The sequence below is a fragment of the Physella acuta genome, unplaced genomic scaffold, assembly GCF_028476545.2.
Source record: "Physella acuta isolate Inbredline_101_S28 unplaced genomic scaffold, ASM2847654v3 ptg000667l, whole genome shotgun sequence".
In the NCBI taxonomy this organism is placed as follows: domain Eukaryota; kingdom Metazoa; phylum Mollusca; class Gastropoda; family Physidae; genus Physella; species Physella acuta.
In genome coordinates this window covers 292123-307536 of record NW_026732186.1, presented here as the reverse complement: position 1 = coordinate 307536, position 15414 = coordinate 292123, and the positions used below count along the sequence as shown (strand labels likewise).

The 15414-nt window shown below is 38.8% G+C and overlaps 1 protein-coding gene across 3 annotated transcripts in view; it reads right to left on the bottom strand.

Annotated features, from left to right (window-relative positions):
- LOC131948963 (neuroglian) overlaps window positions 1–15414 on the bottom strand; it is a 28041-nt gene that overhangs the window by 5726 nt on the left and 6901 nt on the right. For all 3 annotated transcript variants that reach the window (XM_059310707.1, XM_059310708.1, XM_059310706.1), the window contains exons 9-20: window positions 14463–14618; window positions 14150–14331; window positions 13408–13786; window positions 12684–12841; window positions 12268–12477; window positions 11650–11890; window positions 11237–11370; window positions 10354–10561; window positions 9977–10099; window positions 9664–9846; window positions 8232–8351; window positions 7556–7714 (exon numbers count right to left, since the gene is read on the bottom strand). In XM_059310707.1, coding sequence (XP_059166690.1) covers window positions 7556–7714; window positions 8232–8351; window positions 9664–9846; window positions 9977–10099; window positions 10354–10561; window positions 11237–11370; window positions 11650–11890; window positions 12268–12477; window positions 12684–12841; window positions 13408–13786; window positions 14150–14331; window positions 14463–14618 — 2253 coding nt within the window. The remainder of the gene's footprint in view (window positions 1–7555; window positions 7715–8231; window positions 8352–9663; window positions 9847–9976; window positions 10100–10353; window positions 10562–11236; window positions 11371–11649; window positions 11891–12267; window positions 12478–12683; window positions 12842–13407; window positions 13787–14149; window positions 14332–14462; window positions 14619–15414) is intronic.

The following is a 15414-nucleotide window of genomic DNA, read 5'->3' as shown; positions in this document are numbered from 1 at the left end:
TAAAGATGATGCCATGGCTGTAGAAAAAATAATTGCTGTATGCCAACAAACCAACTGATGCTGCCAGCTAAAGATGATGCCATGGCTGTAGAAAAAATAATTGCTGTATGCCAACAAACCAACTGATGCTGCCAGCTAAAGATGATGCCATGGCTGTAGAAAAAATAATTGCTGTATGCCAACAAACCAACTGATGCTGCCAGCTAAAGATGATGCCATGGCTGTAGAAAAAATAATTGCTGTATGCCAACAAACCAACTGATGCTGCCAGCTAAAGATGATGCCATGGCTGTAGAAAAAATAATTGCTGTATGCCAACAAACCAACTGATGCTGCCAGCTAAAGATGATGCCATGGCTGTAGAAAAAATAATTGCTGTATGCCAACAAACCAACTGATGCTGCCAGCTAAAGATGATGCCATGGCTGTAGAAAAAATAATTGCTGTATGCCAACAAACCAACTGATGCTGCCAGCTAAAGATGATGCCATGGCTGTAGAAAAAATAATTGCTGTATGCCAACAAACCAACTGATGCTGCCAGCTAAAGATGATGCCATGGCTGTAGAAAAAATAATTGCTGTATGCCAACAAACCAACTGATGCTGCCAGCTAAAGATGATGCCATGGCTGTAGAAAAAATAATTGCTGTATGCCAACAAACCAACTGATGCTGCCAGCTAAAGATGATGCCATGGCTGTAGAAAAAATAATTGCTGTATGCCAACAAACCAACTGATGCTGCCAGCTAAAGATGATGCCATGGCTGTAGAAAAAATAATTGCTGTATGCCAACAAACCAACTGATGCTGCCAGCTAAAGATGATGCCATGGCTGTAGAAAAAATAATTGCTGTATGCCAACAAACCAACTGATGCTGCCAGCTAAAGATGATGCCATGGCTGTAGAAAAAATAATTGCTGTATGCCAACAAACCAACTGATGCTGCCAGCTAAAGATGATGCCATGGCTGTAGAAAAAATAATTGCTGTATGCCAACAAACCAACTGATGCTGCCAGCTAAAGATGATGCCATGGCTGTAGAAAAAATAATTGCTGTATGCCAACAAACCAACTGATGCTGCCAGCTAAAGATGATGCCATGGCTGTAGAAAAAATAATTGCTGTATGCCAACAAACCAACTGATGCTGCCAGCTAAAGATGATGCCATGGCTGTAGAAAAAATAATTGCTGTATGCCAACAAACCAACTGATGCTGCCAGCTAAAGATGATGCCATGGCTGTAGAAAAAATAATTGCTGTATGCCAACAAACCAACTGATGCTGCCAGCTAAAGATGATGCCATGGCTGTAGAAAAAATAATTGCTGTATGCCAACAAACCAACTGATGCTGCCAGCTAAAGATGATGCCATGGCTGTAGAAAAAATAATTGCTGTATGCCAACAAACCAACTGATGCTGCCAGCTAAAGATGATGCCATGGCTGTAGAAAAAATAATTGCTGTATGCCAACAAACCAACTGATGCTGCCAGCTAAAGATGATGCCATGGCTGTAGAAAAAATAATTGCTGTATGCCAACAAACCAACTGATGCTGCCAGCTAAAGATGATGCCATGGCTGTAGAAAAAATAATTGCTGTATGCCAACAAACCAACTGATGCTGCCAGCTAAAGATGATGCCATGGCTGTAGAAAAAATAATTGCTGTATGCCAACAAACCAACTGATGCTGCCAGCTAAAGATGATGCCATGGCTGTAGAAAAAATAATTGCTGTATGCCAACAAACCAACTGATGCTGCCAGCTAAAGATGATGCCATGGCTGTAGAAAAAATAATTGCTGTATGCCAACAAACCAACTGATGCTGCCAGCTAAAGATGATGCCATGGCTGTAGAAAAAATAATTGCTGTATGCCAACAAACCAACTGATGCTGCCAGCTAAAGATGATGCCATGGCTGTAGAAAAAATAATTGCTGTATGCCAACAAACCAACTGATGCTGCCAGCTAAAGATGATGCCATGGCTGTAGAAAAAATAATTGCTGTATGCCAACAAACCAACTGATGCTGCCAGCTAAAGATGATGCCATGGCTGTAGAAAAAATAATTGCTGTATGCCAACAAACCAACTGATGCTGCCAGCTAAAGATGATGCCATGGCTGTAGAAAAAATAATTGCTGTATGCCAACAAACCAACTGATGCTGCCAGCTAAAGATGATGCCATGGCTGTAGAAAAAATAATTGCTGTATGCCAACAAACCAACTGATGCTGCCAGCTAAAGATGATGCCATGGCTGTAGAAAAAATAATTGCTGTATGCCAACAAACCAACTGATGCTGCCAGCTAAAGATGATGCCATGGCTGTAGAAAAAATAATTGCTGTATGCCAACAAACCAACTGATGCTGCCAGCTAAAGATGATGCCATGGCTGTAGAAAAAATAATTGCTGTATGCCAACAAACCAACTGATGCTGCCAGCTAAAGATGATGCCATGGCTGTAGAAAAAATAATTGCTGTATGCCAACAAACCAACTGATGCTGCCAGCTAAAGATGATGCCATGGCTGTAGAAAAAATAATTGCTGTATGCCAACAAACCAACTGATGCTGCCAGCTAAAGATGATGCCATGGCTGTAGAAAAAATAATTGCTGTATGCCAACAAACCAACTGATGCTGCCAGCTAAAGATGATGCCATGGCTGTAGAAAAAATAATTGCTGTATGCCAACAAACCAACTGATGCTGCCAGCTAAAGATGATGCCATGGCTGTAGAAAAAATAATTGCTGTATGCCAACAAACCAACTCATGCTGCCAGCTAAAGATGATGCCATGGCTGTAGAAAAAATAATTGCTGTATGCCAACAAACCAACTGATGCTGCCACCTAAAGATGATGCCATGGCTGTAGAAAAAATAATTGCTGTATGCCAACAAACCAACTGATGCTGCCAGCTAAAGATGATGCCATGGCTGTAGAAAAAATAATTGCTGTATGCCAACAAACCAACTGATGCTGCCAGCTAAAGATGATGCCATGGCTGTAGAAAAAATAATTGCTGTATGCCAACAAACCAACTGATGCTGCCAGCTAAAGATGATGCCATGGCTGTAGAAAAAATAATTGCTGTATGCCAACAAACCAACTGATGCTGCCAGCTAAAGATGATGCCATGGCTGTAGAAAAAATAATTGCTGTATGCCAACAAACCAACTGATGCTGCCAGCTAAAGATGATGCCATGGCTGTAGAAAAAATAATTGCTGTATGCCAACAAACCAACTGATGCTGCCAGCTAAAGATGATGCCATGGCTGTAGAAAAAATAATTGCTGTATGCCAACAAACCAACTGATGCTGCCAGCTAAAGATGATGCCATGGCTGTAGAAAAAATAATTGCTGTATGCCAACAAACCAACTGATGCTGCCAGCTAAAGATGATGCCATGGCTGTAGAAAAAATAATTGCTGTATGCCAACAAACCAACTCATGCTGCCAGCTAAAGATGATGCCATGGCTGTAGAAAAAATAATTGCTGTATGCCAACAAACCAACTGATGCTGCCAGCTAAAGATGATGCCATGGCTGTAGAAAAAATAATTGCTGTATGCCAACAAACCAACTGATGCTGCCAGCTAAAGATGATGCCATGGCTGTAGAAAAAATAATTGCTGTATGCCAACAAACCAACTGATGCTGCCAGCTAAAGATGATGCCATGGCTGTAGAAAAAATAATTGCTGTATGCCAACAAACCAACTGATGCTGCCAGCTAAAGATGATGCCATGGCTGTAGAAAAAATAATTGCTGTATGCCAACAAACCAACTGATGCTGCCAGCTAAAGATGATGCCATGGCTGTAGAAAAAATAATTGCTGTATGCCAACAAACCAACTGATGCTGCCAGCTAAAGATGATGCCATGGCTGTAGAAAAAATAATTGCTGTATGCCAACAAACCAACTGATGCTGCCAGATAAAGATGATGCCATGGCTGTAGAAAAAATAATTGCTGTATGCCAACAAACCAACTGATGCTGCCAGCTAAAGATGATGCCATGGCTGTAGAAAAAATAATTGCTGTATGCCAACAAACTAACTGATGCTGCCAGCTAAAGATGATGCCATGGCTGTAGAAAAAATAATTGCTGTATGCCAACAAACCAACTGATGCTGCCAGCTAAAGATGATGCCATGGCTGTAGAAAAAATAATTGCTGTATGCCAACAAACCAACTGATGCTGCCAGCTAAAGATGATGCCATGGCTGTAGAAAAAATAATTGCTGTATGCCAACAAACCAACTGATGCTGCCAGCTAAAGATGATGCCATGGCTGTAGAAAAAATAATTGCTGTATGCCAACAAACCAACTGATGCTGCCAGCTAAAGATGATGCCATGGCTGTAGAAAAAATAATTGCTGTATGCCAACAAACCAACTGATGCTGCCAGCTAAAGATGATGCCATGGCTGTAGAAAAAATAATTGCTGTATGCCAACAAACCAACTGATGCTGCCAGCTAAAGATGATGCCATGGCTGTAGAAAAAATAATTGCTGTATGCCAACAAACCAACTGATGCTGCCAGCTAAAGATGATGCCATGGCTGTAGAAAAAATAATTGCTGTATGCCAACAAACCAACTGATGCTGCCAGATAAAGATGATGCCATGGCTGTAGAAAAAATAATTGCTGTATGCCAACAAACCAACTGATGCTGCCAGATAAAGATGATGCCATGGCTGTAGAAAAAATAATTGCTGTATGCCAACAAACCAACTGATGCTGCCAGCTAAAGATGATGCCATGGCTGTAGAAAAAATAATTGCTGTATGCCAACAAACCAACTGATGCTGCCAGCTAAAGATGATGCCATGGCTGTAGAAAAAATAATTGCTGTATGCCAACAAACCAACTCATGCTGCCAGCTAAAGATGATGCCATGGCTGTAGAAAAAATAATTGCTGTATGCCAACAAACCAACTGATGCTGCCAGCTAAAGATGATGCCATGGCTGTAGAAAAAATAATTGCTGTATGCCAACAAACCAACTGATGCTGCCAGCTAAAGATGATGCCATGGCTGTAGAAAAAATAATTGCTGTATGCCAACAAACCAACTGATGCTGCCAGATAAAGATGATGCCATGGCTGTAGAAAAAATAATTGCTGTATGCCAACAAACCAACTGATGCTGCCAGATAAAGATGATGCCATGGCTGTAGAAAAAATAATTGCTGTATGCCAACAAACCAACTGATGCTGCCAGCTAAAGATGATGCCATGGCTGTAGAAAAAATAATTGCTGTATGCCAACAAACCAACTGATGCTGCCAGCTAAAGATGATGCCATGGCTATAGAAAAAATAATTGCTGTATGCCAACAAACCAACTCATGCTGCCAGCTAAAGATGATGCCATGGCTGTAGAAAAAATAATTGCTGTATGCCAACAAACCTACTGATGCTGCCAGCTAAAGATGATGCCATGGCTGTAGAAAAAATAATTGCTGTATGCCAACAAACCAACTGATGCTGCCAGATAAAGATGATGCCATGGCTGTAGAAAAAATAATTGCTGTATGCCAACAAACCAACTGATGCTGCCAGCTAAAGATGATGCCATGGCTGTAGAAAAAATAATTGCTGTATGCCAACAAACCAACTGATGCTGCCAGCTAAAGATGATGCCATGGCTGTAGAAAAAATAATTGCTGTATGCCAACAAACCAACTGATGCTGCCAGCTAAAGATGATGCCATGGCTGTAGAAAAAATAATTGCTGTATGCCAACAAACCAACTGATGCTGCCAGCTAAAGATGATGCCATGGCTGTAGAAAAAATAATTGCTGTATGCCAACAAACCAACTGATGCTGCCAGATAAAGATGATGCCATGGCTGTAGAAAAAATAATTGCTGTATGCCAACAAACCAACTGATGCTGCCAGCTAAAGATGATGCCATGGCTGTAGAAAAAATAATTGCTGTATGCCAACAAACCAACTGATGCTGCCAGCTAAAGATGATGCCATGGCTGTAGAAAAAATAATTGCTGTATGCCAACAAACCAACTGATGCTGCCAGCTAAAGATGATGCCATGGCTGTAGAAAAAATAATTGCTGTATGCCAACAAACCAACTGATGCTGCCAGCTAAAGATGATGCCATGGCTGTAGAAAAAATAATTGCTGTATGCCAACAAACCAACTGATGCTGCCAGCTAAAGATGATGCCATGGCTGTAGAAAAAATAATTGCTGTATGCCAACAAACCAACTGATGCTGCCAGCTAAAGATGATGCCATGGCTGTAGAAAAAATAATTGCTGTATGCCAACAAACCAACTCATGCTGCCAGCTAAAGATGATGCCATGGCTGTAGAAAAAATAATTGCTGCAGCTATTTGTGCCCAAGCACCATTTTAGCAATGTCATAAAATATCTTTTAAGTTATATAAACAGTCAATAAACTACAAAAAACAAGTAAACAATGAAGCAACTACAAAACAAGTAAACAATGAAGCAACTATAAAAAACAAGGAAATGATGTCAGACTGGTCAACTTGTCTGTGACCTTAAATTTGTAGACCTCCATGTGGGCAGGCCGTTTAGGGGGCCCAAAATCCAACTAAAAACATTCTTTTTTTTCATAAATAATGTTTTCGTGCACCTTGGTGGTGGTTTTGTAATAATTTACAGGTCTACTATAGCAGTGATTGTTCTATAGTAACACTAGCACACACTGTTGCGTAGAAAAATATTTTGAAAATCGAAAATCAGCTGTAGTTTGAATGGTAAGCAAATGTTCACACTACTTCCATTAATTATTGCCTTTTTTAAAATTGTCTAATTGGGTTGCCCATAAATCTCCTTTAAACAGTTTTGTACTAAGTAAATTAAATAGCAATTGCTTCTCTTAATTATTATTTAAACAAAACATATTAAAGAATGGCATAGCAATAAAAGGGAATGTGTTCAATATTAATAATATAAATACAAAAAAAGTAAATAAACAGATCTCAAGAAACCATTAGACAAATCAAGTGTATATGCTTTTGACAGTCCCTCACAATTTTTGGCGAACATAAAATAATTTTATACAAACATTTTTAAAACAATTATTTTAGGCCCAAAATGACTTCGGACATATTTTTGACTGGTTTGTTGTCTCCAGAGTTTCTTCCAGGCATCTCTTCGGGTTAGAAAAATTTTTACCGCCCCCCCCCGAACGGAATGAAATTTATATAATTTATATAGAAAATATATACTTTTAACAGTGTCCGCCCCCCTGAAGAAAGTTTACCGCCCCCCCCCCCCCCCCGAAAATTTCAAGTGCCCCCCCCGGAGAAAACTCTGGAAGAAACACTGGTTGTCTCATGATGGAAATACTTTGCAATAAAATGGGTTTAATTACATAATTAGGATATATATATATATATATATATATATATATATATATATATATATATATATATATATATATATATATATATATATGTTAGTAACCTGCTTCACAAAATTTTAAATAAATCTATTGCTTCCATCAATATCTTAAGGTCAGTGATCGCAAGGTCACACCAACCTACTCACCTATGCCCTGTGTGCGCACCTCCTCTATACCTGAAGTCTTGCTGGTCACACCATTGGTCACCAGTATTCTAATTTCATAGGTTGTGCCTGGTTGCAGGTTATCAATTTTTTTCCATGAGTTGATCACTTCATCCATGGAGCGGATCCATTCAGGACCATCTGAAATAAACATCTTATAATTATCAAGTCCTAATTATAACATTGTAATTAGGTGGTACAAATCGTATAACATGCATCATTCTGTTCACAACATTTGTTACCCAAAAAATGTGTGAAATTCTCTGTTTACAGATTAAGTACATCAATTGCAAAAAAAAAATGTTATTGGACTGCAAGGCTAACCTAAAAAATTTTATTGGACTACAAGACTAACCTAAAAAATTTTATTGGACTACAAGACTAACCTAAAAATTTGTATTGGACTACAAGACTAACCTAACTTAAAAGCAATTTTTGCAGATTTATTTTTTACCTTCACCCTTTTAAAATATCACGAATAGCCTCACTAGCCCCTCCCCACTTTGTTACATCACAGGTGCATCCCCCACTTCGTACAATTAATTATTTTTCAAAATACAGCTTCCATACCCCCCTCCCACAACCCCAGCTGCATCCATCTTCCAATAAACCTGTAGACATCTCCCCACTAGATGATGTGTATGTTTCATCTACCTACCAAGCTTTCTCCACTCCACATACACTACAGTGCCAGAAGATGCGTGAGGGTTGATCCACCAGGTGACATTGATGTCATTTCTTCCCACACTGGCAATGTTAAAACGTGGCATCATAGGGGCTAAAATTTAAAACATTTTATCACCAAAAGAAAAAAATATAAAGTGTTAGGAATAATTTTTACAACCACAAGAAAATTATTGTTTTGGTTAAAGCTCAATTATTCCTAGCTTAAATTTGTTGAGGACACCAGAAAATTATTGTTTTGGTTAAAGCTCAATTAGTGCTAGCTTTATGTGTTGAGGACACCAGAAAATTATTGTTTTGGTTAAAGCTCAATTAGTGCTAGCTTAAAAGTGTTGACACCAGAAAAATTGTTTTGGTTAAAGCTCAATTAGTGCTAGCTTTATGTGTTGAGGACACCAGAAAATTATTGTTTTGGTTAAAGCTCAATTAGTACTAGCTTAAATGTGTTGAGGACACCAGAAAATTATTGTTTTAGTTAAAGCTCAATTAGTGCTAGCTTAAATGTGTTGAGGACACCAGAAAATTATTGTTTTGGTTAAAGCTCAATTAGTGCTAGCTTAAATGTGTTGAGGACACCAGAAAATTATTGTTTTGGTTAAAGCTCAATTAGTGCTAGCTTAAATGTGTTGAGGACACCAGAAAATTATTGTTTTGGTTAAAGCTCAATTAGTGCTAGCTTAAATGTGTTGAGGACACCAGAAAATTGTTTTGGTTAAAGCTCAATTAGTGCTAGCTTAAATGTGTTGAGGACACCAGAAAATTATTGTTTTGGTTAAAGCTCAATTAGTGCTAGCTTAAATGTGTTGAGGACACCAGAAAATTATTGTTTTGGTTAAAGCTCAATTAGTGCTAGCTTAAATGTGTTGAGGACACCAGAAAATTATTGTTTTGGTTAAAGCTCAATTAGTCCTAGCTTTATGTGTTGAGGACACTAGAAAATTATTGTTTTGGTTAAAGCTCAATTAGTCCTAGCTTAAATGTGTTGAGGACACTAGAAAATTATTGTTTTGGTTAAAGCTCAATTAGTGCTAGCTTAAATGTGTTGAGGACACCAGAAAATTATTGTTTTGGTTAAAGCTCAATTAGTGCTAGCTTAAATGTGTTGAGGACACCAGAAAATTATTGTTTTGGTTAAAGCTCAATTAGTGCTAGCTTAAATGTGTTGAGGACACCAGAAAATTATTGTTTTGGTTAAAGCTCAATTAGTCCTAGCTTAAAAGTGTTGAGGACACCAGAAAATTGTTTTGGTTAAAGCTCAATTAGTGTTAGCTTTATGTGTTGAGGACACCAGAAAATTGTTGTTTTGGTTAAAGCTCAATTAGTGTTAGCTTTATGTGTTGAGGACACCAGAAAATTGTTTTGGTTAAAGCTCAATTAGCGCTAGCTTAAATGTGTTGAGGCCTTACTTCCTGGACTGGTGGTTGTAACTTCAATGAAGTAGCCCTCGCCACGCCCTTTGGCAGTCCTAGCAAAGATGTGGATCCTGTATTTGGATGAGGGCAAGAGTCCACTTAGATGAGCATTGCTTGTGGCGGGGTCGCTGATGGATGGAAGCCTCTCCTGCATCCCACCTAGGTACAGGTTGATCACTGAAACAAAATTATTAAGGAAATATTTCCACTGAAGAATCCATATCAAAATCTTTTTTAAAACTTTCATCCCTGAAATAAACCTATTTGGTACCTGATGTCATCGCCCCTCTAATTCCCAACAACAAACCTATTTGGTATGTAATGTCGTAGCCCTCCAGATCCCCTCTATTTTCTAGAGGACTCCCCCACTCAAGGTTAACGTGTGTGTCGCCAATATTGATAGGACGGAGGTACTCAACAGGCCCCGGAACTGTGGAGAAGAGAAAATTTGTTAAGAGCCCAGATGACAACAACCAACAGAAAACATCATAGATCTATGTCTGAAAAACTACATGAATAGCCATGGCATCAATGATTCTCTACAATTTATGGAAGGACCTGAAAAACTTGTACATGAACAGCCATGGCATCAATGGTTCTCTAAAATTTATGGAAGGACCAGAAAAACTTGTACATGAACAGCCATGGCACCAATGATTCTCTTCAATTTATGGAAGGACCTACATCCTGATTCTGTGCGAAACTTGAGACTCTCTGTGGGTGGGCCAATGAAATAATTGTTCATGACGGAGATCCGGGCCTCCATATTGGTGTTGGGCTGCAAGTGGTCAACTCGTGCTGTGAATGTGTTGCCTGTGTTGAGGGCTGACTCGGGTCCGATGTTTTGTTCTCTCACAGTCAGCACGCGCTGACCTTGCTCCCAGAACTGGATCTAGGCAGAAAGTTTCAAAACATTAGCAGAAAGTTTTTGTTTTGCTCCCAGAACTGGATCTAGGCAGAAAGTTTCAAAACATTAGCAGAAAGTTTTTGTTTTGCTCCCAGAACTGGATCTAGGCACAAAGTTTCAAAACATTAGCAGAAAGTTTTTGTTTTGCTCCCAGAACTGGATCTAGGCACAAAGTTTCAAAACATTAGCAGACTGTTTTTGTTTTGCTCCCAGAACTGGATCTAGGCACAAAGTTTCAAAACATTAGCAGAAAGTTTTTGTTTTGCTCCCAGAACTGGATCTAGGCAGAAAGTTTCAAAACATTAGCAGACTGTTTTTGTTTTGGTCCTAGAACTGGATCTAGGCACAAAGTTTCAAAACATTAGCAGACACTTTTTGTTTTGCTCCCAGAACTGGATCTAGGCACAAAGTTTCAAAACATTAGCAGACACTTTTTGTTTTGCTCCCAGAACTGGATCTAGGCACAAAGTTTCAAAACATTAGCAGACACTTTTTGTTTTGGCAACACTACATCTGATAATATACTGCAGGTAAAAAAAATTTATCCAATCTTAAACTGCTAGTTTTTCTCATTGAAGAAGCACAACACATGATTTTTAAAAACATTAAATTTTGATCAACTCATTATGTTTAAAACTGTATTTAAGAAGAAAGATTTACCTTGAAGCCTCTGAACATACCCCGCAGCCTAGAGTTTTGCTTCTGTAGCTCATTTGTATCAAAATCCCATTTAAATATTGCATAGGAATCATTCACTTGTTCAACCTCAAAGTTGGTAGGCGTTATAGTTGGAACTAAGAATACAATTTTACATTACTGGAAATTGTATGCCAACCCAATATAGTTGCAACTAAGAATAGAATTTTTTTTATTTCACTTGAAAGTTGTATGACAACATGTTAATAATATGTTACAATTTGTTATCTTTAATTAACTTAATTTTTGGTCGTGTTTTGACATGTTTTACAATTTACTGCAGGTTAGTATAATTTAATATTTTACACTAAATTACTTTTAAAATTAAATCATGGTCAAACAATTTAGAGTGAATGTCAAAGTAACATCCTACCCACCACTTTCATAAGAATAACCAATGATGGTTGAGGGAGGTTGAGTAGCCTCCCCTACACTGTTGCCTGCCCTGAGTGTGATTTGGAAAGGTTCATAGACAAGCCCAGTAGAGATCTCAAAGCTGCTTCTCCTCCAATCATTGATGGTGTAGCTTTGGAGCTGGGAGCTGTTCTCAGACCCAACTCGTCTCACTTGGAGGGTGTAGTAGAAGCCTGGGCCATTCTGCACTATTTGGGGCATTGGCTGTAGGAGGTCGAATCATTTCTGGTCAACTCACCATGTAAGTACAAGTTCAATTATATTTTAACATCTGTGGCATGTCAGTAATTACCTGGCAACCCCCCTGGGTAACTCCAGATTTTTAAAGTCAGTTATTACCTGGCACACTCCCCTGGATCACCCAGATTTGTGGTTTCCATGCAAACTACAAGTTACATTTTTAAGCTATAGATAACTGACACTAGAATCTGTGGAAAATTCCCACTTCCTGTACCACCCAATGAAAACAAATTCCCACTTACCATCCCACCCAATGAAAACAAATTCCCACTTCCTGTACCACCCAATGAAAACAAATTCCCACTTACCGTCCCACCCAATGAAAACAAATTCCCACTCACCGTCCATTCAATGTACAACTTCCCCACCCGATGTCCCACAGTTCGGAGATTGCGAGGCGAAAACAACGGTCGTGCAGGTTTGGTAGAGCAGATGTTGGAGGTGGGGAAGCTAGGGACACTGGGTCCAATCTTGTTGTAGGCGATCACACGAAAGGTGTAGTTGACAAAAGGGGAGAGGGTCATGTTCACCCGACTCACTAGGGCACCAACCTACAGAAAAATTCTACCTTCACAACAAGAAATACTTGCATGGCCTTAAAAGTGGGGTAGTTAAAACAAATATATTGCAGGCTATAAAAAAAAAGTAAGTGAAATGATTTAGCTACAGCCCATGGGTTTGACAAACCTTAGCTCCAATAGGTGCAGCCCATGGGTTAGACAAACCTTAGCTACAATAGGTGCAGCCCATGACAAACCTTAGCTCCAAAACTCCATTGGTTGGGGTTGAATGAGGTGTTATACTGCAAGACAAAGTACTGGATAGGGGAATTGTTGATACTGCCAGGCATCCAGCGTACTGTTGCGTTTTCATTACAGAACTCCAATCTTACGTTGGATGGGCTTTCAGGAATATCTGCACAATATTACATTTTAAAGTTTTCATTACAGAACTCCAATCTTACGTTGGATGGGCTTTCAGGAATATCTGCACAATATTACATTTTAAAGTTTTCATTACAGAACTTCAATCTTACGTTGGATGGGCTTTCAGGAATATCTGCACAATATTACATTTTAAAGTTTTCATTACAGAACTTCAATCTTACGTTGGATGGGCTTTCAGGAATATCAGCACAATATTACATTTTAAAGTTTTCATTACAGAACTTCAATCTTACGTTGGATGGGCTTTCAGGAATATCTGCACAATATTACATTTTAAAGTTTTCATTACAGAACTTCAATCTTACGTTGGATGGGCTTTCAGGAATATCAGCACAATATTACATTTTAAAGTTTGAATGACATTAGTGACTTAGCAGTATGCTAAAATATGAAGGTGTACGCAAACTTCAGGTGGGGAATCAGTCAACAGAGGGTAAGTTTCTGACACTGGGACTTGACAGAAAATGTTTACAACAGGATTCATATTTAAAACTTTAAACATTTTTCACTAATGTTATGACAAAGAAAACTAACCTTTGACTATAAGCACGGCCGAGGCTGTGGAGTTGTCCAAGCCATTGGTGGCTATACACGTGTAGGTCCCTGAGTCTCTCATGATGGTCCCACTGATGGTCAGTGAGTTGTCCTGTCTGTTGGTGGTCATCCTCTGGTCATTGGCTGTGATTGGCTTGCCATCTTTCATCCACAGCATCCTCAAGTGTACCACCTCCTCTGGGTCAGTTGTTGCGGAGCAGGTGAACTTGGCATCTTTGCCGGCCATCACTTCAAGGTCAAAGGGTTCCTGCTCAATCCTCGTCTTTCTCCTGACAATCAGAGTCCCCTCAGCATACGTCTGGTTGTACCTGTTCTCTGCATGGCACCTGTATCTACCTGCATCAGACAGCACCACTGACTGACAAAAGGAAGAAACAAAAATCTAATTTTTAACTTCACACAAAAGAGACCAATCAAATTTTTAACTTCACACAAAAGAGACAGATCAAATTTTTAACTTCAGAGACAAGTGGTCAGAAGATCATGAAGCATTTGATTGTTTATTTGACTGACCAGCAGTGAACCCACAACTGACCAGTAGGAAGTGAGCATCACAAATATCACGCTGACCAACAACAAGTCACTCCGCTAAGTGAGAATGTACACACCTTAATGAACAACCCTGCTAGTGAGAATGTACACACCTTAATGAAAAAGTCCCTCTGCTATGTGGGAATGTACACACCTTAATGATCAACCCTGCTAGTGAGGATGTACACACCTTAATGAACAAGTCCCCATTCTTTAGAGTCAGGTAGCGCCCCCCTGTTATTCTGTCTGTGTCCTTGAACCAGCTGATAGTTGGGTCAGGCTTGCCAGTTGTCCTACAGGTCAGGATGACCGAGTAGCTTTCTGCGCTGTACTGGACATTTGCAGGTGGCTGGATTATAGTGGGTGCTTCAGCTGGGGCAACAACAGTTAATACAAATTCTGTCATTAACAAAAAATATCAACAACATTTTATTACAAATTCTGTCATTAACAAAAAAAAACTCATGAAGAATAATTAATTTTTAACAAACGTTGTAACTTACATTTGACTTGGATAAAAAAATCGGCAAATGCGTAGCCATGAATATTGGAAGCGTTACACTGCATGACCATGTTGTCTGTTTCTTCTAAATTGTTGAGGACAATCTTGCTCTCTCTGTCTCTCTTCAAACGTCCATTGATTCTTGGGTCAGTGACTTCTGTAAACAGTTGCAATTAAATATCTTAAACCCTGCATGACACAGCTGATAGAAAACCATTTCCCTGACCAAATGGGGCCTGCTGGAAATAACATTCTGGATAAAATTTTCTTCATACCCTAAAGTAGCATAAAATAAACAGGGAGTTATCTCCCCTAAACTTTCTCGATTATTCTTATATAAAACAACAGGGGATGGGAACTCCATTTTAAATACTTAAAGTTTTTAAAATAGAATAAAATCTCGAAGAAAAAAGAATTGCACACCAGGTGAACGCCAAATGAAATGTGCATAATAGTGCACAAAATTATTAGTACTTTATAAATGTACATGCTTTTTTGAGAAATCAAAAATACCGTAAATTAGTACTTTCGGTCAACGGAAATTACTCAAAATTTGAACGAAGGTAGAGAATTAGATCTTTTACTTACATGTAATATTTCATTTATCTACCTCAAATAGTACTCAAGTTATAAGCTTTTGAAAAATTCAAAGTAGAAAATGTACGACTTTTATCGGAAATCGCTCAAAAGTTGATACGGATCTAAGATTTTGATAAAATACTTATATATGAAATTTCATCAACCTAGCTGTAATGGTACTCAAGTTATCGTGTTTACACACACACAGACACACACACACAGACATACGGACAAGATTGCAAAATTATGTTTTTCTGTATCAGTGAGGTGTAAAACGTCAAGATTTGAAAAAATCTCGATTACAAGACTTTCTCTTTACTTCGTATATACGAGAAAGTAAAAATCGGTCACAAGATTTTTAATGCACTAAATGG